Source organism: Zonotrichia leucophrys, chromosome 2 (genome assembly GCF_028769735.1).
Source record: "Zonotrichia leucophrys gambelii isolate GWCS_2022_RI chromosome 2, RI_Zleu_2.0, whole genome shotgun sequence".
Classification (NCBI taxonomy): domain Eukaryota; kingdom Metazoa; phylum Chordata; class Aves; order Passeriformes; family Passerellidae; genus Zonotrichia; species Zonotrichia leucophrys.
In genome coordinates this window covers 46770255-46795272 of record NC_088171.1, presented here as the reverse complement: position 1 = coordinate 46795272, position 25018 = coordinate 46770255, and the positions used below count along the sequence as shown (strand labels likewise).

General features: G+C 41.0%; 2 protein-coding genes across 2 annotated transcripts in view; both read right to left on the bottom strand.

The window, feature by feature from the left end:
- Window positions 1–3: 3 nt before the first annotated feature.
- Window positions 4–6177, bottom strand: SNRPD1 (small nuclear ribonucleoprotein D1 polypeptide). Its single transcript, XM_064704857.1, has 4 exons — window positions 6035–6177; window positions 5452–5528; window positions 2868–3059; window positions 4–656 (listed from the first exon to the last, which is right to left on the bottom strand). The coding sequence occupies exons 1-4, from the start codon at window positions 6046–6048 to the stop codon at window positions 580–582; spliced, it is 360 nt and encodes a 119-aa protein (XP_064560927.1). The 5' UTR covers window positions 6049–6177; the 3' UTR covers window positions 4–579.
- A 770-nt stretch (window positions 6178–6947) lies between these two features.
- SACM1L (SAC1 like phosphatidylinositide phosphatase) overlaps window positions 6948–25018 on the bottom strand; it is a 29394-nt gene continuing 11323 nt past the window's right edge. The window contains exons 4-20 of the mRNA XM_064704855.1: window positions 24483–24610; window positions 23325–23474; window positions 21998–22057; window positions 20374–20407; window positions 17643–17744; window positions 16819–16904; window positions 16534–16620; window positions 16030–16098; window positions 15862–15941; window positions 14307–14405; window positions 11647–11785; window positions 11350–11419; window positions 11187–11259; window positions 10642–10735; window positions 10465–10557; window positions 9723–9780; window positions 6948–9037 (exon numbers count right to left, since the gene is read on the bottom strand). Of these exons, the coding sequence (XP_064560925.1) occupies window positions 8901–9037; window positions 9723–9780; window positions 10465–10557; window positions 10642–10735; window positions 11187–11259; window positions 11350–11419; window positions 11647–11785; window positions 14307–14405; window positions 15862–15941; window positions 16030–16098; window positions 16534–16620; window positions 16819–16904; window positions 17643–17744; window positions 20374–20407; window positions 21998–22057; window positions 23325–23474; window positions 24483–24610 (1559 nt within the window). The 3' untranslated portion in view covers window positions 6948–8900. The remainder of the gene's footprint in view (window positions 9038–9722; window positions 9781–10464; window positions 10558–10641; window positions 10736–11186; window positions 11260–11349; window positions 11420–11646; window positions 11786–14306; window positions 14406–15861; window positions 15942–16029; window positions 16099–16533; window positions 16621–16818; window positions 16905–17642; window positions 17745–20373; window positions 20408–21997; window positions 22058–23324; window positions 23475–24482; window positions 24611–25018) is intronic.

Genomic DNA, 25018 nt, shown 5'->3' with positions numbered 1-25018 from the left:
AAGTTCATATCCAGGTATTCTTTAATCATCAGATGTAACAATCCAGCAGTTCCATGGACCTGGTTAATTTCCCTGTGCAAATGTTTTATAAAGAAAGCAACATTGTTTAAATTGCAAGCTTCATGTAATAGAAAACATTAAAATTATATCTACGAACTTTAGAAAAGGTTGCTCTGAAGAACAGTATTAGAGACACACGGGACAGGGGTTCTTAACACAGCAGCTTAGCTATGGAAGCATTAGAGGATGGCAAGTGCCTTAGAAAAGAGGGATTCATTTCAAACACTGTGAAAGCACAACACAAGTCTCTGGTTCTGGGGCAAAAAGCAAGAGGAAATGTACAGCCCCCAGGGGTGGGCAAAATCTCAACAGTGACAAGCAAGATGTGTGTAGTCTGCGACAGCCCTAGAAACAGGACACACCTGCCTCCCTCCCCAGGCTTTGCTAACAAAGGAAAGACACCTTTTCACATTTCCGTTTATTAAAAATGGATACCATAAACAAGACCTGTACAAAATAAACCTGAAATTGCCTAGAATATGGTAATTGCCCAGAAATTGCCCAGAATATGATGAGAAGTTATCGTCTTGGGCCTCCTCTTCCTCTTCCACGACCTCGGCCTCTGCCACGGCCTCTTCCACGGCCTCTTCCAGCAACTTGGCAGGCAAAAGAAAAAGAGAACATAAAGTGAGACCAAGGAATACTTTCTTTTTGATTAAAACATTCTGTACTGAGCATAATCACCACACTGCTTCCCTGTGATAAGACATTACATTAGGCATTAAGTCTGGTAATGCTCAGTAAGTTTCAGGTAATATTTTCATCTTTTGTGTTAGTTCTTCCAGTATACACCTTCCACAGACTACTGTCTGTCCTTGGATTCAGTGCAGAAAACAAGGACATAAAATAGTTGGCTGCTCCCAAATGACTGGGTAATCTGACAGGAAACCAGGATTCATTCTTTTTCCATATATATATATACAGTCTAGTTTTTTAAGAGAGAAATGCAAATTTTGACAAACTGTGAGATTCCCAAACCCATCCTGTCTCGGGCACCATGTGGAAGGTCAGCGTTTTGAAAGGATCCCAGCATCCACCAGCTCCTTCTGGTCTCAGTGATGCCTCTGCCAATTGCAGGTGTGATTCTAAGGCAAAGGTCTTGACAGTGTGCTCCCAGTTTTAATTACTGCTATTTAATTGTAAAGGGAAGACAGAATCATAGGACAGTGCAGGCCACAAGCAACTCCTGAATGTCATATGATCCATAAGGTGATAACGTGCCTTTGCATCTGTCTCACAAAGAAATGTGACCCACCAGGTTGCAAGGACACACTGCACTCTGCACAAGGACACTTCTGAGCGCAGGGATCACAAAGATACTGAAAACTCTGAAAACAGCAGTGGCTCTCTAAGAGACTCCCACTGGCACCAACATTCAAGGAGCAGGCTGTGACAATTATTCTGGGATGTAGGTTAGAAATTCAGAAGAGAGAGAAGGAGCAGAGACACAGGACAGATTTGACTCAAGCAAGGTGTCATTATATTGCTGGTACACACTGAGCCTGTATAGACAGATAGATACAGAATCCACGGAAGCATCAGCCCCAGCTGGAGGATGACAGGCAGCTGTGCTCACTGAGTGCCAGCACGCTTGGACACAAGGCACACGTGGCACACACAGCCCAGCCAGTATCCTGCCCTTTCCTCACCACTTGCTAGGGACAGAATCAAGGGTTTACACTGCTGCAGCCCAAGGGCACTCATGGATTAAGGCAAAGCACAGCACAGCTTTGGTCTGAGAGCGCTTCCATGCACTGGGGATGCAGGGAGCATCAAATGGAGGCAACTGGAGCTATCAGGGCTGCTCACACCAAGTAGGGATGTTCCCATTCACATCGCAATGTGAGCTTCAGGAAAAAGCAATCCAACCACACTCATTTCTCTATGTGGTCAGATTGTTTTAATGCACTGGAGAGGAGCAAAGCCCCTCTGGGAGCTTTATCCTTATTCCCCACCAAGGCAGCAGCTGCAGTGCTCACAGGGTGCTGCACAGCTGAGGTTCTTCACCAATGCAGAACTCCCTGCACGCCCACATCCTTCAACACTAATTACAGGAGAAATGGTACGACATGATTCTAGAGCACAATTAGCTTTCACTTACAGCTCACTGTTTTTAAAACACACTGATTAACTGGTGGGCAAAATATATACTGCTGCTGATTTCCTGGGGTTTACTGGAGACTCATCTTCAGTAGTGTGGATTAAACTTGAGTTACAGTCTATACTGCTAGGCTTCCAAAGAGAAAGATTTTTATTCAGCAGCACTTTGAAAAAAAAAGTTCCAGGAAGAGCAGAAGAGCCGTGACTGGAACACTACTGGAAGCCAAAGCTGGAGATGCACTCACTGGAATACAGCCTTGATTCCCTCAGGTTCTCAAGTCTATCAGATTCACAGATACCAAATTTCAGTGAACCATTCAACACCATCTGAGATATGGTCCTGCACTTGTTATCTGTGTGAAGTTCCCCATACAAACTGAGCAAACACTGACACCTGGAGAAGAGGAAGTAAATCTCTTTGGGTGCCAACTGTAAGACTCAGTTAGGTTAAGACTTACTCAAGCTGATAAACATTTACATGTTGAAAAACAGAAAAGCCATAACACAACTTCATGTGCATGAGGCTCTGCAGATGCCAAGGAGGTGGGCAAGGCAGACTGAGCCAGTGCCATGTCCAACCCTCAGGGATGAAGGAATTCAGTACCAAATGCAGACACTGACAGACTCCTATCAGGCACCTTCAGACACACAGCACTAAAATGCACACAAAGGCAGAACAAACACAGACCAGGAAAGCACAAACTCACCTGCTTCTCTTTTCTTGGATTTGACTTTTGGTTCAACGTCCACTAGCAAAGTATCCAGAGGCAAGCTGTCAGGCAGAATGAAGTAGCGGATGTTGTTCCCTCGAATACTCAGGGTCTCCAGCTGTACGGGCTCTCTGTTCTTCAGAGTCATTTTCACTGCTTTCAGGTGTGTGTTCATACTCACATCCACTCCTGAAACAACACAAGCCTCATGTCAGGGACAAGGTCTCTTGCTGCCTGTTTTAAAGTGCACACATGAAATGAGATTTATCCTGTTCATCAATGCCTGCTTCTACCACTCATTAATTACTTCAGCCTGTCACAGAATGGAACTACATCTCTTTTCTCTCTTGAATTATCCAGTTACCATGAGAGGCCTTTAGCTCCTCATGGTTAGAGATCTTTATCCAGGTCCTGGCAATAGTTGCTTTGTAAATGGTTAAAAAAACTCTTCTGAACAACAAATAAACTACTGCTTATTGCAGAAGGCTAATACTAATCTTTAGTCCTTTAAAAAGAAGAAAAACAACCCTTGGAGAAGAAAAAATAACCTGGGTAAACTCCTTTTTCTGTAAATCTTAGGAAAATCCAACCACAAAAGCAACATTTACCTCCTGATAAAATACATTCAACACCAGAGTGAATTCTCTGTGAAAGTACAGAAAATACCCCACTGCAAGGAACAACCACTGTGGTTACAAACTCTGAGAACAGCCAGTACACAAGAATTGTATGGAATCAGTACTGCGTACACTATGCTGTGTAATGCACAATTCCAAACTGGAAAAAACATCTCAGCTGGATGCATGTACTGTGTAACAGCTGTGAGGAGCAATTAAAAAAAACCCAGAAGTTCTTATTTTGCATAGAGCTTAGGGGGATCTGATCTCCAGCTATGAAGATCAAAATGACAGTGGTTTTATTTTTCTGTCTATATCCCCCTCCCTCTGGATTTTACACAGCTCCACCTGACCCAGTCCCTTGGCTGCTGTGAGGGGCATTACACAAAACCTGTCCCCTCATCCCTGCTCCTGCCCCGGGGCTGGGAGGAACAGGACATTGCGCAATGTTTTTGCAGATTCTTACCAGAAAATGAGAGAGGCTTTGCTCAACAATTAAGCGTGAAAGAGCAGCGAGGTCAGGAGCCCAGCAGTGTTTGCTTCCCATCTGCTGGGCTCAGCAGAGCGTGCTGCAATCGGGCACCAAGCTGGCTCCCTCAGCTCCTAATCAAAGCTGATGGACCGGCCTGCAACATAATGCCGGTTTTGAACTCTGCCAAATCCCCACGGATTGCTGCTGGCCAAAACAGCACCTCAACAATCCTCTGGAATAAAACTCAAACTTAACAAGAGTTGTATGTTTATTTTTTTTTTCCCCAAGAGTGCTGGGGCAGAAGAGCTTCTGAAAGCCACCTGGGGGTGAGTTCGGTGAGGGAGATGCAGCAGCTTCCTCAGCTCAGCCCTGAGGGTTTGCCTCCATAAACACACCGTGCCCCACCCACATCTACCTGCCCTAACTACAGCTCACGGGAACACTCAGAGCAACGTCCCTCACTGGGGTTATTAGAGAAAACAAAACGGCTTGCACATGTTTTAATACCTGAGAGCCACTTAATGAACCCTGCAGAATTCCCTGCAACTTCCAGCTCAGTGATATAAAGAAGCACCTGGTAATTACGAAGCCCCAGGAAAGCACAGGACAGAGCTCTGGCAGCAGGGGAGGAGCAGATTCTCTCGGCCAGGATTCCTCTTTGCCCTGTATCCCACACCCAGCTCCGCGTTCTCCAACCCGCCTCTCACACAATCAAACATATGCAAATACGCACTTCCATCTAGACTTGCCTTAACAAAATCGTGCTCAACAGGAATAATTATTTTTTTGTCTGCATGCACAATTTAACCAATTTAAGCCCACATCAGCTGGAAAAGGCTGTCCAGAGAAGCTGTGGATACTCCACCCCTGGCACTGTTCCAGGCCAGGCTGGATGGGCCTTTGAGCAACCTGGTCTACTGGAGGGTGTCCCTGTGCATGGCAGAGGGTTAGAACAGGATAATCTTTAATGTCCCTTCCAAGCCAAACCATTCTGTGACTCTGTGACCGTGCTACAAAAATGACAAGAGACTACCGAGCAAGATTTGGAAAAGTTTGCTTCCCTCCTCCCCCCGAGCCTGTCAGCAGGCAAAGCTGCAGCGGGGCGCAGAGGCTCCCAGTGCTACACCAGGTTTACAGCTCCCAGCAGAACCGCTAAAACAAATCTCTCACCCACTGCTGCACATCAAAGACAATCCGTGACCCACTGAAATTCCCAAGTACTTTCGTGGTTCCCTATGGAGAGCCGGCTGGTCACAGCTCCCGGCTGCTCCCAGCAACCCCCGACAATTTCCAGACACTTGTGCAACACAAACACGCCTCGCGCTTGCACATAAAGCTATGAATTGAATTACAAAGCCCATCTCCTGCATTTCCCTGTGCCGGTCCCCGCAAGAGGGAGCACAGGACAAAAAACTCATTCAAGTTGCGAATGCCAATTGTCTGCCGAAAAGCAACCGGGAGTATTTTGCTGCATCCTCCCATCCTTCCGTACCTGTGATCGTTCCATGCACCTGCGTCCCATTCTTCAGCTCAATGGTCACAGTCTCATGGCTCAGCTTCATTAGAAACCTGGCAATTAAAAACGCATTTTAAAAACCCCATCCCGTTCGCTTGCACACAAAGCCGTACGTGTGGGACAGGCAGCACCCAGCAGTGCCGCATCCCGAGCTCCCCCGGCCGGCGCTCACGGATCCTGCCGGGGATGTTCAGTGGCACACCACGTCCGGCCCAGCCACCAGAGCTGGGACGCTTCAGTGACACACTGCCAGATCCAGCATCCACTTCCAGGCCAAACGGCCATTATTGTACGGAGAAAGAACCATTTTAAAAATCGTTACAATCGCGGGAAGGCAACGCCAACCCGCTCCGGGGGGTTTCCCTCCAAAAAGCGGGACAGGTTTGCTGAGCGACCCGCGCAGGCCCCGGCTCACACCGCGGTCCCCGCCCGGCCCATCCCGGGCCGCTCCCGCTCCCGCCCGCGGTCAGGGGAGAGCGCGGAGCGGCCCTGAGGGCGCGGGCTCGCCCGGCGCGGGCAATCCGCCTCCATCCATCCCCATCCGCGCCCACCCGCTCACCTGACGAGCTTCATGGCGGCGGGCGGGCGGCCCCGAGCGCGGAGCGGCGGCGGGCGGGGAGCCCCGGGCGAGCGGAGCCCCTGGCACGGCGGGGCGGAGGCGCCTCTCGGTCAGGCCGCGCCGGGCCGCGCGCGCCAGGACGCTGCCGGGACAGCGCCCCCCGGCGGGCGGGCGGACCCGCGGCGAGAGCCGGCAGCGCCCGGAGCCGTCCGTGGGGGAGAGGGCGGGGAAAAAGGGAGAGCATGGAAAAGAGGGATGGGGGAAAAAGGAGATGGGAATAGAAGTGTGGGGACTTGGTCTATGAAAGCCTGGCTGTTCGTAAGGTTTTACATCTACCAGCTCGCCTTCCTTAATTAAAAAGAAATGTTAGAAAAGAAAAAAAACAAACAAACCTACTTGGTTTTAAACCTGCTTTGACCTTTAAAAATAAGAAAAAACTCAAGGCCTAGAACCTGTAAAGCACTAATTTATTGTGAAAAAAGTTACAGCTTCAGGATTCAGAATTTTAATAGCAAGAATTTTCTGTGTGCATGTCAGTCTCTTCTCCCAGCAAAGGTAAAAGGGAAAGGAGGAAGACACCTTGAATTTCACCTATTGGTATGGTCAGTAAGAGGCTGAAGTGCCCTTGTGAGGAAAGAGGCATCGGCCCTGAGCAGAGGTGACACTGGGGATGCAGCCCCGGAGCACTCCAGGCACAGGGGCTCCAGACACAGACCCAGGCATGGCTGAGAGGAGCAGAACATCTCACAGTGCAGGCTGAGACCAGGCTCTGCCCGAGATCAGCACCGTTTGAGTGATGATCCCTGCAACAAGCACACACAAAACTGAAGCAGCCTTCAGGTGTGAATCAGCTCCTAAGGAATGATTTGGGAACAGTCTGCTCCAAAGCACAAAAGGCACTGCAGACAGCACATCTAGAAAAGCTGAACATTTTATTTTCATTTAAGAGTAGTACACCATTTGTGATTTTAGAAATACAGACTCTTTGCAAAGCACTGAAACACAGGTGCCTTCCAACTTCTAAAACCTACATTATTCTAAGTCTTACAAACCTTGTATATTAGCAATTCAAGTTTGGTCTTTGCTGCAACAAGTTCTTCACCAAAGATGCAACAACTTAGTTCTAGACTGCAAGACAACTGAGCCAAGTTTCAAACTCCACCTGCCATTGAGCCACCAGAACCACTGCTTTCAAATATTGAGTCTATGATATTCTTGTACTTTGTGCCCATGAGGAACTTCACCTTTGAAAATTTTAAGTTAGGAGGATTTTCCAGTTAGCCACCAACTGGTATTTTTCCATTACAGCATCTAGAAGCAAATGGATACCTTGCAAGTACTAGTCCTCATGAACAGGTTATGTTTACACAAAACCCAGAAGAGGCCTCCAGAAACATTCAAGGTTAAAATGAACAGTTGCAAAAAAAAAAAAAAAAAAAAAAAAAAAAGATCTGTACATATTTTCAGTCATAACACAAGGGAACACTGGAGTATCAGTGTTTTGTGTTCTAGCTTCAATAGTGACACCTGTGCTAGCCCTAGTAGTATTCTACATGTTTGTCCCTTCCCCCCATTTAAATTTTATACTCGCAATCTGAATATACAGCTGTACTTACAGGAAATATTAAACAATGCACAGCGCCTTAAGCAAGTTCCATGTCTGGTTTTGAACAAACCATATAAAATAAGTGACAAAATAGTTTAAAATTGGTCCTTATTTTTATACAGCTTGGAAGCACTAAATTTAAAGACACACATTAACCAGCACAAATTAGTCAGCAGATTTTTTTTTTCTTAAAAGAGTGTGTTACAGTATCATGCATGAAAAGCAAGCTGCTGCTCCCAAGTAGAAATTCAGAGTTTAGACTTACTGTGTTCTTCTCAGGCTGTTATTCCTTCTGTCATAAATTATTTCAACATAACCAAGGATAGAAGCAGCTGACTAGCAAAACAATATGAAGTTCATCTTTTATGTTGTGACCCATTCTTAAAGTAATGAAGTACTTTGGAACTTTAGCATAAGGAAGGTTGAATAAACACTGCAAAGGACTTGTACATTCTTTGATTTTGTTTACATCTTCAGAAAGAAAATTCTACATTTTAACTCGCTAACTACTGGATTTTCATATGGAGACTGTAGTATTGAAACAGTGCAAGACATTTGCAACTTCAGGAACATCCAATTACACTGCCCTTTCACCCAAACAATGATTAGCAGAATATTGCATCAGTTCTAGATAAACAAGACAGGACAAAAACCTTGTTTTAGAATAGCATTAGGATTCAAAGATCTTTCATATTTAGTGAAAAGAACCCACACACGAATATGCACGAAGGACTCCTTAACACAGACTTTATCACAACGAACGTAATCCAGCTGTAAGTCTGGACCAGGACTTTTTATTGGTAAGAAGCCATATTTGTTCAGAGATCCCTAACAGATGTTCCATTAATAATGCTTCAGCATTTGGGTGTTTTGAGACACGAACAGCATCAAAGCTCTCTCCTGTCAAGGCCAAAAAACCAGCTGGAACAACCCAGGTGGAGCATAAGCTTAAGCAGTCCACTTAAGCTCCAAGAACTTTCCAGACACCAAAAAGCTGGCTTTTGTCTTTGCATTACCCCAGTGAGAGTGGAGCCCTGTCCACTAATGCAATATTCCAAAGACCATTGCAACTAAGACTGCCAAGTCAGGTCTCAGTTGAAAGCTACCACCACCACAGGACACCGTTTCCTTACCCCTGACCCCCCACTGCCAAGGAAGAATGTTCATAAGGGCATTTTTGGTGTGGAAAGCAGGTCAGTAGAGACTCCAAGTGTGGCTTGAAGAATCCTCAGTACCAAGCCGCTTTCCACACACACAAATTCAGTCCATCTTCTCCTTCTGGACCAGCTTGGGCGCATCTACAAAATCCTTGCCGTTGTAAAGGATGATAGCAAAAGTTCCAAAGCTGGCACTTCCCCAGAAAAGCACATAGGCCAGTGTCTCAGTCCATGTATCACCTGAGAAGAAGAGTCAGATAAACCTTTCAGCTCATTATCTCCAATTAGCAGACAGTTTTACTTTAGGACACATGCAAATATTTCAAGCTCTCCCTCAGAGGTTTGTTGTCAAATGAAACCAGAAGTCTTTCACAGATCTTTTTGTTTCCTTACCTTGGAATATTTGTATTTGCCACACAGTTCTTGGAACACATTGAACAGAGATCTATGGAAGCCAGTCAAGAACGCTACTGGTAACAATGTTAGAAAATTCAAGGCAAAAGCAGAATGCAAAAACCTTCACCACTCCCAACACAGATTTAGATTGAAGGGAAATCCATCAGAACCAGGCTTATGCCTGTATCTGACAGCTCTGAATTGTCTTTCTGCCCAAAAGGAGAGGTATTCCTCTGGGGCTTCATCCAGCCTACAATAAAGCTACAGGTGCATCTAAATTTGGAGATAATTAACTGTGCCTTACTTGACTTCTGCATGAGTTTTAATATTGTTTTCTACAGCATCTCAGTTTTTTTCCACACTAATGATACAGATACAGATTGATACACTCAATCTCCAGAGCCATGTTCAAGCACCCTTTAGAAGGACTGAGAAGCAATTCTACACTGAATAGTTACTGGTAGCCATTTACAGAAAGTTCACAGAGAAATAAGCCAGTTTTATACAATCAAACTCAATAGTGACTTACCAGCCATTAGCAAACAAATAATGCACATGGAGAAAGCAACCACCATAATAATAGGCAACTGAGGAAAGAGAAACAGAATAATCACTTGATACAGCAATATGTACATATGTTCCTTAATTTCTTTTAAGATGGGTAGTACTGTAAAGCTATTACTTGCTTTGCTTCTCAATTCACCTGCATTCAGGTACAAATAAAAGTGTGGATAGTTGCAAAATCTGGAAGACTGTATTCAATCATAATGTTTAGAATTGAAACACACCTCCTGTGCATTAAAAAAGAGGTTGAGGCTTATGCTTTGCTTAAAATGCAAATAAATGCACCAGTTAAACCCATTATGTTCCCAAATCCCACTTCAAAATAGAAAGGGAAGGGTGAAAAAAGTGAAAAGAATGGGGGTTTTGTGTTACAAGCTATGCTTCTGCATGAAGTGTGAGAAAAGAAGTCCACAAGATTCTTCTGCAGAAGGAAACAGTCATTGATAGTGACTAACAGAATTCTCCCCCTTCCACCTGGTGAAGCATGTTTGGAAAAAAAAAAAAGCAGCAGTTTTTCCAATACCTCAAGGACACCCCATTTTCTGTCAAGGGGCAGTCTGGGTTTAATCCTATAAGCAGGCGTCACAGAAACATTACCAGATTACAGGGATGCTTCATGACTAACTGACAAGTCCTACTCAGGCATAATGAAGCCAGTGACTGAATGGTTGTGTTTCTCTTATTACAAATAAAGTCTTCATACTCACAGCTAAGAACTTCCAATCTTTCTTGACATGTAAAGGACTAGCAGGTTCTACTTCATCCACTGAATAATTTCCAAGAAAAAGATCAATCGCATCCTGGAAGAGAAAGGGAGGGCAAGAGTTAGAATGCACAACAATGTTTATCACATACACTCCCCCATGGTTAAACACTTTACTTACTTGTCTAAATCCATCAGAAAAGTTGTTTTTGTAGTAACGTATTAATGAGTTCCAGCCATCCATTATTAAGCCCCACCGAGTTCTCTTCCCAGTTCTGCAAAAAGAAATTGTGAACAATATTTAAAATATATGAATGCATTCAGGACTATAATTTCAGATTTACATTCTGTCACTATCCAGATGTGTACTGCATTAAATGAACACCTGCACAGGAATACATTTATCTAGTGCTGCCTCTGCATTATAACCACACATACTTGGAACAAAATTGTAAAATAAAATTACACTTCTTTCCATCAGACAACATAAATGTGCATCTTCATGGCACACTGCCTTGGTTTTCATTTCCAGATAGCCTTTACGTTCATATAAACACATCATGGAATCTGAAGATTTTAATCTGACTTTTTACCAACTGAACCATTGCAAAAAACTCATTTATAGCCTAAGCCCCAGATTAGTAACCTTCTCAGATAGAAGAACTTGAAGAAAATCCCAAACATGCTCAAAAACCCAGAAGGCCCTTACAAGAAATGCTGACTTGCCTTGTGTAATCAGTCTTTAAGGCACCAGTTCCAGCATATTGTTTGGCACAAGCATTAGCATTATCAGCCCATGCTGTGAATAGGAAAACGATAAGAAATATTAAGGAAGTTATATACTCTCTACAGAGAAAAAGGCATTGTTTGAACTCTATAAACAGCCTACCATTTTTGTAGATTTTCTCAAAGTCTGCCTGCTCTTCAATTCTCTGTCCCACATGCAGAACACCAAGTCTCTGGAACAAAAAGCACATTGAGGCTTGCTAGGAGTTTGATAGAAAAATTAGGATTTGTTTTCAAAAACAGCTGTATTTACCAAACTTAAGTCTAGTCAATGCAGCTCAGGTAAGTAGTACAGTAACTCCACTTTGCAAGCTCTTACTGGAGCATTCAAAGGACATTTCCATTCCAAATGGAAAGCCTCTCTCCTCTTCCAGCCTGTCAAAGAAGAGTAAAGCTTTACCTGAAGCTGGGCCTGCAGAGACCTGCGTGCCAGCAAGCTCTGGATGACGTTGGTGCGATCCAGGCAGTCCATGCAGTTACTGCGGAACGTTCCCTCCTGCTGAGTCACAGTCTTACCCTCCGAGTCAACTAGAAAGTAACTAACACACACAGCACACATCTTTAGAGATAACAGTCCATATAAACCACCTGGTTTCACAAGTAAATATCCTAACAACCCAACCACAACTGTCCTGAGCATTTGATGAGCGCTCAGCCATGTCTTCAAACTTTGATGTCTCCCTGAATTCTTGCCATGTTGAAAAACAGCACCAATAAATGAACATTTAGCAATCTCAGGGCAGTATTCACTCCTACCATTCAGAAAGTCAATCAGCAATATTGAGTTATATGCTACTGGGAAGAGCAACTTCTGGTGCAAAATCAGGGACTTGTGGGATTTTTGTCCAGTTATTTTAGTGTCCCAGCTCCACAGATACAAAAATCATTAGCAGAGCCTAGCAGCAGAAGTAACCAGATTTGTTGGTAAGTGGTCACCAGTTCAACCCAATCACCAATGCATAAAAAGTCATCTAAGTTGTCACATTTCTTCCAGGAAGGTACTCAGATTTTTTAAGAATGCTCGCAAAATACGGAAAAATCTGTTACTGTCACATGCTATTCTCTCCATTATATGAACATGAGGGGGGAAACCAGATATTCCCCCTCACATAGGCTAATTATTACCTCCATTTTTTAAATCCACTAAACTAGGTGTTTCCAGTAGTTGATGACAAACAGCTCATTTTAAATACTGAATTGCAGACATGCATTACAACAAAACAAATATTCCAATCTACTTATCAGTTGGATGTGTGAATGGGACAGAACTATGCCTGTCCTGCCATAGCACAAAACTTCCAGTTTTCTACAGTTTTACAGATTATAATCCATAGATTAAGTTACTCCAATATGTAATTATGAACTCTGGATTAGCATATAATCCACTCTTACTGTAGAGCATTTTTATCAAGAGCCTCAGCATTTTTATCACATAAATTATGTGTTTAGAAACACATGAATTTACTTTGATTAACCTTGTTTTTTCTTTAAAACATAATTTTCACCGTTCTTTAGCTAGTTTTGTTACACCATGTTTTACATTGTTGAAGACTACAGTGACAATAATACTTGTGAAGTCTTCCTTTTCCCCCCAGGTTCTGGCTACAACAGATATTAGGATAAGATAGTTTTTTATTATCCTATTTAACTAGAAATGTCTGTTCTTAAATGCTGCATCTCCTATAGCTGCTCTAAAAAATAAAAAAACTAACAAAGAAGACCTCCATGAACCCAGCTCTCCTTTCTGACAGATCTTCCAGAACTGGATTTAGCCTGCAGAAAATAAGAGTTGTTTACCTCCCTAGGGGTTGCAAAACTATTTTCTGTGAAGATTAGAACTCAGACTTTTCTGTTCCTATTTAAGCAACAGTCGTTACAAATGAAATAAAACAAGTTAGAGCCAGCCTTGAGAATGAGTCTTCAATTTTATATCTTGTTTTAGAGATGGCTTTTTTTAAGTTTTCATTTCAAGGAAATCTGGTTATTTTCTATGCCTCCAGTGGCAGCTGGCAGTAAACAAGTTAAAGGATTTAGCATTAATTCTAAGAATAAAGGATCCTTGCTATATAGGAAAAAACTGCAATCTTATTTCTCCTTATTTGAGGTGTTCAAAGTCAATTTATTCATTAGGTCTTAATGAGTTTTTAAGGTTTGTGGTAGACAGAGAATAGTAACTATAAGCTGATTAATTTATATCATTCCCATAGCCATCACTCCAGGCAAGAGACTTTATTAACAAGACTCTTGTTCTAGTCCACATCTTACCTCATTTTATTTTGTCAGGACAGACTATACCACTGCTAGTTTTCTAATGTTTTAGCTAATCTACTTTAGTCACAAGGCTTCAAGAACAGGAAGGAAGCAATCAGAAAAGCAGAACAAAGTAAACTACTTCCCTAGTAATCTACAGGTCTACAAGTAGCTATGACCAAAAACCCACTTGTGGAACTAAAGATTTAAATTGATTTGGACATTTTGTGTATTTTGATATGACTACAGAAAATAAGAATGTGTTTCCCTGTGGGTTAGTTATATTAGCAAGGGCTAACAACCAGTGCCAATGCAAGGTTTGGAGCCACAAAAATATGTGTTAGAGAAAACACTTTTACAAATGCCTGTGGAAGGAACACCCAGTGTTTTACACTATGAGGCAGAAGAGTTTGCTGCCAATGCAACCTGGAATTACCATGGATGAAAACAAATATAATCTAAAGAGATTTGCTTTTAAATAGCTCCAGGTGTACGCACATTCATTTCTTTGTCTAACCTTCCACCCAACCTTACAAAGGCAAAGGCAGCTCTTGCCACAACTCAGGGTTGCTGCAATTCTCAGACTCACTTTATGGAGAGGCAATGTGGGCTCTACATCCAACCCCCAACCACGTGTCTAACCTTGCACATGGTGTCAGCAAGACACCAGAGATATGGACACACTAATGCATCTTCTTCACAGATGACTACAGAAGCTCTGTATTACTGTGCCTTAATGCAAGACAATAGAAATTCTGAGAAGTTGTCTCATTTTAACAGCACAGAGGTGAAAGAACTGCAGAGCCTTACCTGAACTCATCTTGCTGGTCTGCCAGTTGATCCATCAAAATCTGAAGCCGATCCCACCTCATCCGACTGCACTCTTTATGGAAGTCAAACGCCACGTATCTGTTCAGAGAGAGAAGCAACTTTTCAGATTATGTATGGACTGCAGTGAAGGTTACAGAAAATTCTACAGTAAGAGCCTGATCTATAAAACAGGTAGTGACAGAGGACTTGTTTTCCTTCAGAGATGACAGAGCACTGGTAAGATCTGCAGTTGTGCTGAAAGTCATCTTCCTGATGCTGCACCCTTAGTGTGAATGTTGACACCATTTAAAATTCTTTACAAAACACCATTAGTCTGGGGAAGCACACATTGTGTTCCAAGTTGCCTGTATGTTCCATTCTTACAGAAGGGATACAAATCTTAATGTCTTTTTTTTTCCCCCACCAGGATTCTTTTGTTCTCTGTTCACTTTGAACTAGACAGGTGTTGAAATCCAACATTTTTTGCTGACATAATTTCCTCTGTCACTCTAGAAACCTGAGACAGGTTCTGTTTAAGCAGCTAACCTAACTGTCATATGAAAATTAAGCAGCTACTGACTTGGAAAAAAATTTTAACAGCTGATTTCTGGCAAGAAGTACTCTAAATGAGTGGTACTTGATTAATTAAACATTTATGTGTATATGTTTGCTATGAATAACAGGGCATTACACTCCTCCCCTCAAGCATTCATAACCCAAAAGTTATTTGACAAGATTTCAGGACTGTGCATGAAGAAAGATGAACACTGAAACAATTAACTGAAGTCTTGAGTTTGACTCTGGCAGGTCAACATCATCAAAAACAATTAACCAAGAAAGTGGATTTTGATAGCAGTAGTAAAATAGGGCTGCCAAATACCACTTTTGAACATACACAGTACATCACCAAAATGCACCTTCACATAATTTCACATCTTGGTTTCCACCAGATGACTTTATAGCAAATATGCACAGAATAAAAAACCCATGGCACAGTAATATCAAGGATAAGGTAGAGGGGCAAATAGCTGTGTGAGTTGGATACAAGCTCTCCCTCCAGAAATTAACAAAAGCAAGCACAGACAGGTTGTAAAATTGTGTACTGCACTCTGTATCCCACAAAGGGATGGAATTTCTCATAATCCAACTGGATTCTCCACTCTTGGCCCATTGTTACACTGAGCTCCAGGCATTTAAACTGCTCGTTCCCCTTACTGTTCCATCCAGTTTTGCTAACAGTCAGCACTGCCTCACTAAGTTAGCAATCTAACCAAGCCCTTTTGCCAGAAGCTAGTTCTACAGGGCATGATTTTCCTTTTCCCAAAATGCAGACAATCTCCATTGCATACTATGGCTCCAATACTGGAATTACCATTTTCTCTTAATTTTCTTCCTTATTCTCTGCCTGTGTCCGCTCCTAATAAGTTACTTCATAAATATAAAATGCAAAAAATCACAGAGTTGGTAAAGGCCCCTGAAGAGCTGACCACTCTGCGAGTCTCAGAGGGAATGCTTAACTTGTAACACAAAATGTATCACTTCATGTCACATGTACCTGACCATTCCATTTGCCATGCTGTTCACCATTTTTGAAAAGGTTTGCTCAAGAGGCTTCTCTGAGCCTTTTTGGTTAACCTGGGAAAAGGGAAAACAAAGACAGAATTACTCAGAAGCCTGCTTAGAAGAACAACAACTTTTTCAGGAAGAACAAGGGAAAGCATACCAAGTTGACAATCATTTGCTTTCCATAGCTAATTATTTGTGAGTCAAAATGTCTTTGGAAGCCATCCATCTAGAAAAGAAAGGAAATGGGTTGACAGATGTACACTACTATTAAGATCTGTGCTTTACAAGGAACCACCATTATAATATTTTTGACGATTCTTATTACTGTTTGATGTTCTCTATTGTGCCAAAACATTCCCACTTTCCTCCTCCCAGTCCATTCAGTTCTCCTCATTAAAAATGCTACAGATAAAGAGTATTGTACAGATACTAAAACTGCTGCAAACTGGATCCAAAGAGAAACTACTCCCACTGATGCCTGCATTTTTTTCTGCCTTTTAATTCATTATAAGAAGTACAAGGTTTCTTGCTATTACTTTTAAAAAATAATGCTCAATCCAGTATTGCTGATTTTTATTCTCCTGATTATAGTCTGCAACCCTTTCACACAAACATGAGCCCAGTAACATGTTAAAACCCCAAGACACAAACACTCACATACATGGTTTACTGACTTGCTGATCTGTGGCTTTGGTTTATACTTGAGGTTTGGTCTTTGAGACCAGAAAAAAGGAATAGATCCACGGGTCTGTAAAAGAATGGTAACGGTTTTAAACAGCAGAATTTACAAAACCCACTAGACATTTAAAAATAAAGCAGACAAGTTTATTTTGTGAAACTAATTCAGTCTGTTTGTTTAGTTTATGCTTTTAAATATAGATTGCATATAAGATATGCAAACAAGACAGAGCTATCTATGTATCTTTGTTCCTTACAGTGACTTTACCTGAACAAACGATGCTTTGCTCCCCTTGTAATGCACAATTTGTTCTGTCTCCACAAAGTTAGCAGCGTGCCCTTCTGAATCAATACCTGTGAAGGAAAAAGACCATGTTAGCTGGCTCAGCCTGCCTGCAAAACAGTGACAGCACATCAGCAAAAGGATTCCTACCCCTCCCTTTTAAGCCCTCACAGGAAGCACAGAGCTGCCTGACAACATAAAATTAAACGCAACCTTGGTAAAAGTTTAATATGATCTGCACCAAATTTAAGCAGAACTGTGCTTCTTCAAGTTAACACATTTTGACATTTCTAGCACTAGAGATTATAATTTAATATGAAATGAAATACCAGTGCTCTGACAACAAAATATGCAGAATTCTGTAACAATGGTACTGCAGAAATGGACAAATTTCTTCAAAAGCATGTATGTTGGGACTAAGAACAGAGAAAGTAATTTAAATTCACTGCCCTGTTTGCTTTTTAACTTGAAACAATTAGAGAACACCACTCAGGGCTCCCCTGCCAGCACCAGTGATGCTCTTACCTGGATTTACTGCTAGACCAAAAGGGCTATTACACACTTGCATTTAGCACCAATGAAAACAGCCATCTGCTAAAAATCACTACAAAACTGTTGCAGTTATGTCTTAAAGACATGAAGAAGAGTCCATTTTAATAAATACCAAAAAATGCTTCGGTTCTTAATATTTTCTTTGGAGGAAGAAGCCCAAGACAAACTAAACAATGTTTTTTCATTTACTCTTAAAGGTAACTCACATGTGCAGATGGAACACATATTTTTTGAATAAATCAGCTTTTTTCTTTTACCTCTTACATAGTAGCGTACACCAGCCCTGAAACAGCTTCTTCTGGAAATAAGCAGCCAGTCAAAACATTTGCCATTAATAGAACAAGAGTGCATAGTGATAACTGATGAACAACACTCAGGAAAAACTCCAACGTTTCATTAGGATATTTTTATACATCAAGGTAGGAAACTTCAAGGAACCAAGAAACTACACTCAAATCTGTAAACATTTGTCACCCCAACAACAGCTGAACATTAAACTTGAGAGACAGTAATAATATTAGGATCAATATGCACATTGCAAAACAACACTCAATGGTGATGTCACTGATGAGCAAACATTAAAACTGCTGTAATTTTGAGAAGATATGATTCTAAAGAAGTTTATTCTGCGTCTTATGGTTCTAATTAAAAATTAGGAATCCATCTCATACATAATTTCATTAGACTACCTTAATAGTTTCTTGCCCCTATTGTTTTAAAAATTAACAACTACTTCAAAAATACCTCTTCAAAATTTTTTCTAGGCTTTTAGAAGAGTAGATATCTTGGGGTATACATTTTGCACCCATAAGCGCAAAATACTACAAATCACATCTACAAATGCCAGAACTAGCAGTAAAATAGACTGGCTTTCTAATCTGTGTGAAGAAAAAGAGAATGAACACACATGAAGACTCCAGTGTGAGCTTCTCACACAAGAACAGTTTCCTGTAGCCCAGGCTACATACCCAAAGTGCCAAATGCACCTGGGACTACCCAACAAACGGGGCAACAACAATTAGTTTCATCTTTACTCTTGTTTTATGCTACTTATAGTGGCACTTATTTGGGACTGCAGTAAGCTATCAAGTCTTAATAGAGACCAGCAGTCATGAAAAATTTCTCCAGGTAGATTCACCATGTTTGCATGTTTTGCCCCTAAAAACTGAAACCTATCACTTTAAAGCAAGCAAAAGATAAAAATGGTTAATTTTTAAATTAGTTTACTGCAGTCTTCCCTTTGAAGAGTCCAGATACTTTGTCTCAAGTGAAATTTAGGTTCTGTATCTATGATTCAAATGGGACATAAAGCAGCTGTGTCACACATGAGCACCTCAGCTCTGTTAAAGAACACTGATTTCATACATGAGTCACCCTGATTTCTGTTTGTATTTATGCCAATACTGTTTGTAAACAACCCCCAAAATATAATACAAATTGTCCCCATCTAGAATGTTCTCTCAATTCATAAATTAAGGCTGAAAAATACCCATTCCTCTGTTTCCCTGGAAAATTACTGCCAGGTCCTCTACCCTTTAATTCAACATTTGCACAGGCAACGGTATTCTGCAAGAAAGGTTACCTCTAACATTAGCTGCTTAGCAATTGTCAGCCTATTTTCTGATGGCAATCTGTGCTCACTTAAAATGAGCACAGATTGCCAACAGAAACTTCCACAACTTCCACATATACAGATAAGGACAAGACAGAATTTACTATTCTTTAGAAGGGCTTTGGTTTGGAGCAGCAAGGTAAATACTTAATATAGTTCAGGGCTTCAGGTGATTAAAATCTCAACTATCCAAGTCCATTATTTCTCATCACTGCAAGACTAAAAGCCCAGCACACATAGTTGAAAAAATATATTTGGGTTTACATGGGGAAAAAAAAGGGCAACTTTGATATTATTGAACTATCTGCTAGTGGTGCTGTAACAATTCTGCTGTGGGGTTTTTCTAGCACATTTACTGCTAGAAATCCCATTTCTTCCAATTCCCGAGTTGTCTAAGGTTTTCTGTAATTCTGTTTTAAACAAATATTACTTATGCTAATTTTTTATAAAGTGAAGAAATAGGCTCGAGGAAGGTGTTAATTGCAGTCTGTCAGTTGTTAATTGCAATTTACCCAGAACCAGCAGGATAAGGATTAGGGTGTTTCAATATCTCCCTTTTGCTATCTTTCCTTTGTCTCTCTGCCTACTCCCACAACATTTTCCATTAAATGAAGTCACAGGGAAGGACTGGAGATCTGCCAGCTGCTGACAGTCCTATCAGATCAACTGATTCCATCTGGAAACCATTCCCTGCACACACCTGAGGGGCCTTTGCAATGCATGAACAAAGCAGAACATGGCATGAGTTGCTCTGTCCAGCCTTGCCAGTCCTTTTCATACTCGGTCCAGGAGCAACTACCTGGGACTTACTGTTTATCACACACTGCCTCCAGAAAGTGTTCAGCTTCCTTGCAGCATTCATCCCTTCTCAAAAATAAACTCATGACTGCTTTGCTAAAAAGGCAGTTTCCCAAAGTGTTGGTGTAGAAAAAGCAGCTGTCCAGGAAAAGCATTCCAGGAGCCTTCAGCAGAACTTATCCTTTTAGTCATCAACATCCATAAGCACTCCTTCAAGTCAAAACTGTCCTCCTTTATTTTGTATCTAAATTAAATGCATCCTTATAGCAAGATAAAAAAGTACTAAAGCTGATGGGAGAGCATCTGCCATATTAATCTTAACCTTCCTATTGACAGTTAGGCAAACCAAGACTGTAAAATCAAATGCATTAAACCCATAAAGCAGAACATTCCAGGGAGTTAACACAGGAGTAGACTATCAAACAATATGTAACACCCATATATGAGCAAACTATAACTTATTTGTGACAATGTGCTCTGTGTTATAATTGCCAGTGTAACAACAGAGCAGCCTCACAGCAGCCATTTTGTTACTGGACCACCCATTTCCAGTACAGTTTTACAGAACAAAAGGATACATCCATGCATCACTGGTGTAGCAAACCTATGGATCTGAAAAACACAAATACATGTAAAAAATATTAAACAATAGTAGCCAAAAAAAGGTGAGTAACTACGCTTTGCCTAGGGATTTTGTGGTAGTTTCATATATTTTATATAATTTACTTTTTGTTTAAGGTGAAACATTCCTTTCTGAGGAAAAAAGTTCAGGGAAAACAGCAACATATGCAATCCTTATGAGAAGGAAGAAAAAAGTAAAAGTCTAATCCTAATTAAGCAGCCTAGACAAAAAGCAAGCTGCTTTGTCCTCCCTATACATGGCATTTATTCTCCTACAAACACACCAGATATAAAGCAATACTTGCTGAAAAACCTTTGACACGGTGTGTTTGCTTTACCTCCACAGAAGGACACATGCAGAGACAGTAGTTACAGAAGTCTTCAGTAAGATGTATTTTTACGTGAGTAATGTTCAAAATGCCTACTCCAGGGTTTTTCCTGTATTTCCATTCCTGAATAACTTAATCTTTCAAGAAAACTTTAAAGTTCAATACTAGAAGTCAGAAATTCCACACTTAACATTACCAAAAACTGTTCCTGCATCAAGACACCTGTAATCAATGAGAGGGGAAGCACGGCCTAAAAATATCAGTTACCTCTCTTTTCAGCTTCTGTGCTTTGTGCCCTAGGTCTGTTTTCACTAGCCAGCCATACTTGATTTTCCTTTGCTGTTCCCACCACAGCTTCTCTCTCATTTCCCAAGCTTTATTTGCATAGCACTATGCAAACTTTAGACCCAGTAATATGCCCCTGGAATATGCACAACAGCCCTTCTCCAATTGCTATCTCCACATTCCAGAAGCAGTGCACAATGCAGCCTTTTGGAACAGTGCTGTCTAATGTACCAGCACATCTCCACAGCAGAAATAGAAGCTGTGCGTCACTTGCTTTGATAAATGCAAAGCACTGCTGGAGAGGGGAGGCTGCTGGAGTGCAGGCAATCCAAGGAGTTTAACAGACAGAGGAGGTCTCTGGCAGGAAGGAGCTTAGACAGTCTGGCCATTCAGGTGCCACAGCTGTGGCTCATGGTCATGCACTTGTATTTGCTGGATTAAGTGAATTCAAGGGTTACAATGCTAGCCTTCATTTAAAATTAACTGGAAGAATCTAAATTGTCAGTCTTACTCTCCATTACCAGCTTTATGATCTGTTCACTAGCAAAACAGAATTTAAACTGCATTCATGGAGAATGATGAGAGACAGTCTTAGGAAAAAAAGTGATGAACTGGACCTTGCCTATACCCAAAGATAAATAAATAAATAAATAAACTTCAAAAACTTGAAAAGCATACACTGTGCAGTGTAACTTCCCCTTTGGTTTATATGAGCAGCTATCTTCACAGCACAGTACTTTCAAATACTGACACTTTCAAAAAAGTAGCTTTCTAGAAGTACTACTGAGGACATTGACAAAGTTGGAAGTTTGAAAGCAGAAGACTCACTGTGCTAAACTAGATGATGATTAGGCATGTTATACTAGATTCTGGCTGTCTGAAAGGGACAGAATCACAAAAATATGTTGCATACTTATAGTAGAAGTATATTTGTTCCCTATTACCAGAATCATTACTAAGTGTTTACCTCTGGTTGAGCAATAAATTCTCTCAGAAGGTGCCCATTCCATACAAACCGTGGATCTGCCTGCAGCAAGAAACAAAAAGCCAAGATGCTTTTAGAGACTGTCAGTTCTGTTTAATTCAACATAAAGGCAGTATCATAGCATCCACAGCATCATGTAAATTTACATGAACGGGTACAAATGGAGATGAAGTTCCCTTCTTTTGTCAGCAGCCTTCACATCCTCAACTAGAAATCTAAATAAAGATTGGAGAGAGCTATTCTTTTAGCTACTCTTGCATGACACTTCTAAACCACTGACAACTGAGCTGCAGAACATGATGCATTGGTGCCCCTACGCTGTGGTTGTTTCCTTCTACCAGTACTGTTATAAAAAACAACAAACACAAATATCAAATAATAACACCCACACTCCAAACACAAACCAGACTTCTCTCTTGCAGAGAAAAACTGGAGATGTTCAAAATTGCCCTAATCCTTTTGAAAAGCCATTATACTGCAGCCATGGGCGTATGAAATTACACTGCAATTAACCATATGATATCTGAATTTACTTGTAATTGATGTTTTTTACTGTACTTTGCCTTTCAAACAACCTTCTGAAGTGACACAATTTTAAGGCAAACCAATCCTTTTGTGTCCTTGTTCTCCCTGGCAAGAGCACTGCCTGAGCAACATTTGATGATGCAAAACAATCCCCCAACGTAAACAGTTTTTCCAATATTAAAAAACCAAACCAAAACAAAACCCCATCAATACATACACAAGAAAATTTCAAGTTCAAATTGCATTTGGCTGCTGCCTTTAAGACAAAAGCAGCATACTAAATTCATGCTTCACACAAAGAATTGGAATACTTCAGAAAGAATACAACATCCCAAGACTGACAGCCATAAAACCTTCAGATCTATCCCAAGTCATCCTGGAAAAGAACATGAACACAAGTACAACTTATTCCACTTTGGATTCCTTCCCCCCACTCAAAGGAATGACTTGCTTTCTCTCAATTGCCCAAAATGCTCAGCTCCTTCTTGTAATTAGAAGTGTTCAATATGAGAGGCAATATTTAATTTCTTTTGGATTTTTCAAAATCAGTTTAAAGTACACTTTAGGAAGTGGTTCCAACTGCCAATCTGGAAGTGAGATATGAGATCAGAACAGATCCCTAGAACATTGTGCTGCTCACAAGCTACGAGACTTGTGTGGACCAGTGTGTTCAGACACAACCCCTAACAGCTTGGAGAAAACACCAGCATCATTTAAACATCATCTGCACCAAACTGACTGACAATTTGCAAGACACAGACATGAAGCAAACTCAAATGCTTACCCTCTCTAGAAGGCTCATCTCCTGGAACTCTGGGCTGGTGTTGGCCAGCCGCTGCAGGGTGTGTGTTAGGTCGTAGGTTGTTGAGAAGTAAAACCCGTCCACGCTCAAGACATGGTTAAGCATTGATAAAAATACTTTATTGTCCTGCAACTGTTGGGATGAGGAAAGAACAAAAGAGCTGTCAGATACTGCTATCAAAATATTTTACTCTTGTAAGCTACCACTACTTTTTGAAGTGATGAGATGAATTTTGCTAGTGCTCTAGCAATACATGACATCATCCAGAGATTACCACACAAGAAGGAAAGCATGAGAGTGCAATTCTGATACCAGTTCACTGGTAACTTGCAGCTAGCACACTGCAACCAAATTCTGCAACAACAGTGGAGAGCAGAGAACAGTATTCCTGTGAGGCAAATAGCTACTGATATTAAACAAATCCTAACAATTTCCAAGCAAAAGGGAAACTGTTGGTTTCCCTGAAAACTATTCAGTCAAAAAAACCCCAAAAAACAAGATGGTAAGACAAAAGAAAAGTTATAATCTATGCTCTGGTTCAACCTCACTCCTTTCCTGAAAAAGCATCAAATTCCCTCCCAGCTCCATTGGTTAGATACCCTGACCTGCTCTTTATCAATCCATTACAAATCTGTTTTAAAAAAAAATCTTCCACCTATCTCTTCCTCAAAAAGGTAAAAGTCAAATTTTCCCTGCTGAGTAATTAAGTAATTGAACAATTCCATAAAGAAAGCAGGACAGATAAGGTGACAGCTATGCAGTTTATTGTAGGGGCTGTCAGAAGAGTAAACCTCTGAGAAAGACTTAACAGAAGCATTAGGAAGGGTGTACCATTTAATAGAAGCAAAAATGCACATCCATAAGCTGCAATGATATTCTAAGTTGTACCATGTGAGTTTATCACCTTGAATTTTATATACTTTTTATCACCTTGATTTTATATACATCCATACCCAAATATTAGAGCCATTCTAGTAACGTGAACAAATCAGAAAAGGGTATTGTTCAAAGAGCTTCCAAGCTTCCAAAAAAAAAAAAAAAAAGAATTCATAGCTTCCTCATGTGGGAATCCACAAAATCAGAGAATTTTGAGAAAACTGCAAAAGGCAGGCTCCACACTCCCCTAATCAATGTACCTACCTGAATATCAGTTAAGTGCAGCATGGTCTTTTTGTAGGAGAGGATGTCAAAGTCTGTTGCTTTCCAGATTGCATGACCAAAAATCTCACCTACTTTTTTCTTTTTTGTTATTACAATAAGATATGTGCCTGTAAATCAGAAAGAACAAAGTTAAAAAAAGGCAAAAAATTGCATGTATTAAGAAAAGCAGCCTATACCCACATCAGAAAACTGAAACCAACAGGACTTTGTGTTCTTAAGTGTAGCAAAACACACAGGGCTGGAGCAAAAGCAAAATGTACTTTCTAAGCTACCTACTTCTCTATGTTCAGAGATCTCGAGCTGCTCACTAAGTTTAAGGAACTTTAAAAACAGCAGACAACATAAAGTGTCACCTACTCTTACTTCTGATCAGTGAAAGTCTGAAAATCTTCAGGTTTGCCAACTCAGAAAGAGGCCAATGCTCTTGAATGTGGTTTGAAAAGCACAGAGTAAGCCCAAAATACATGAAAGGAAGTATGCTTCAAAAGCAAAAAAGACTATTCGACTTCTCATGA

Coding starts and splice junctions, on each gene's coding strand:
- SNRPD1 (XM_064704857.1), bottom strand. Junction 3,060..5,451: donor GGTGCATGGAACGATCACAG/GTACGGAAGGAT, acceptor GTGTTGTTTCAG/GAGTGGATGTGAGTATGAAC. Junction 657..2,867: donor ATCCAAGAAAAGAGAAGCAG/GTGAGTTTGTGC, acceptor TTGCCTGCCAAG/TTGCTGGAAGAGGCCGTGGA.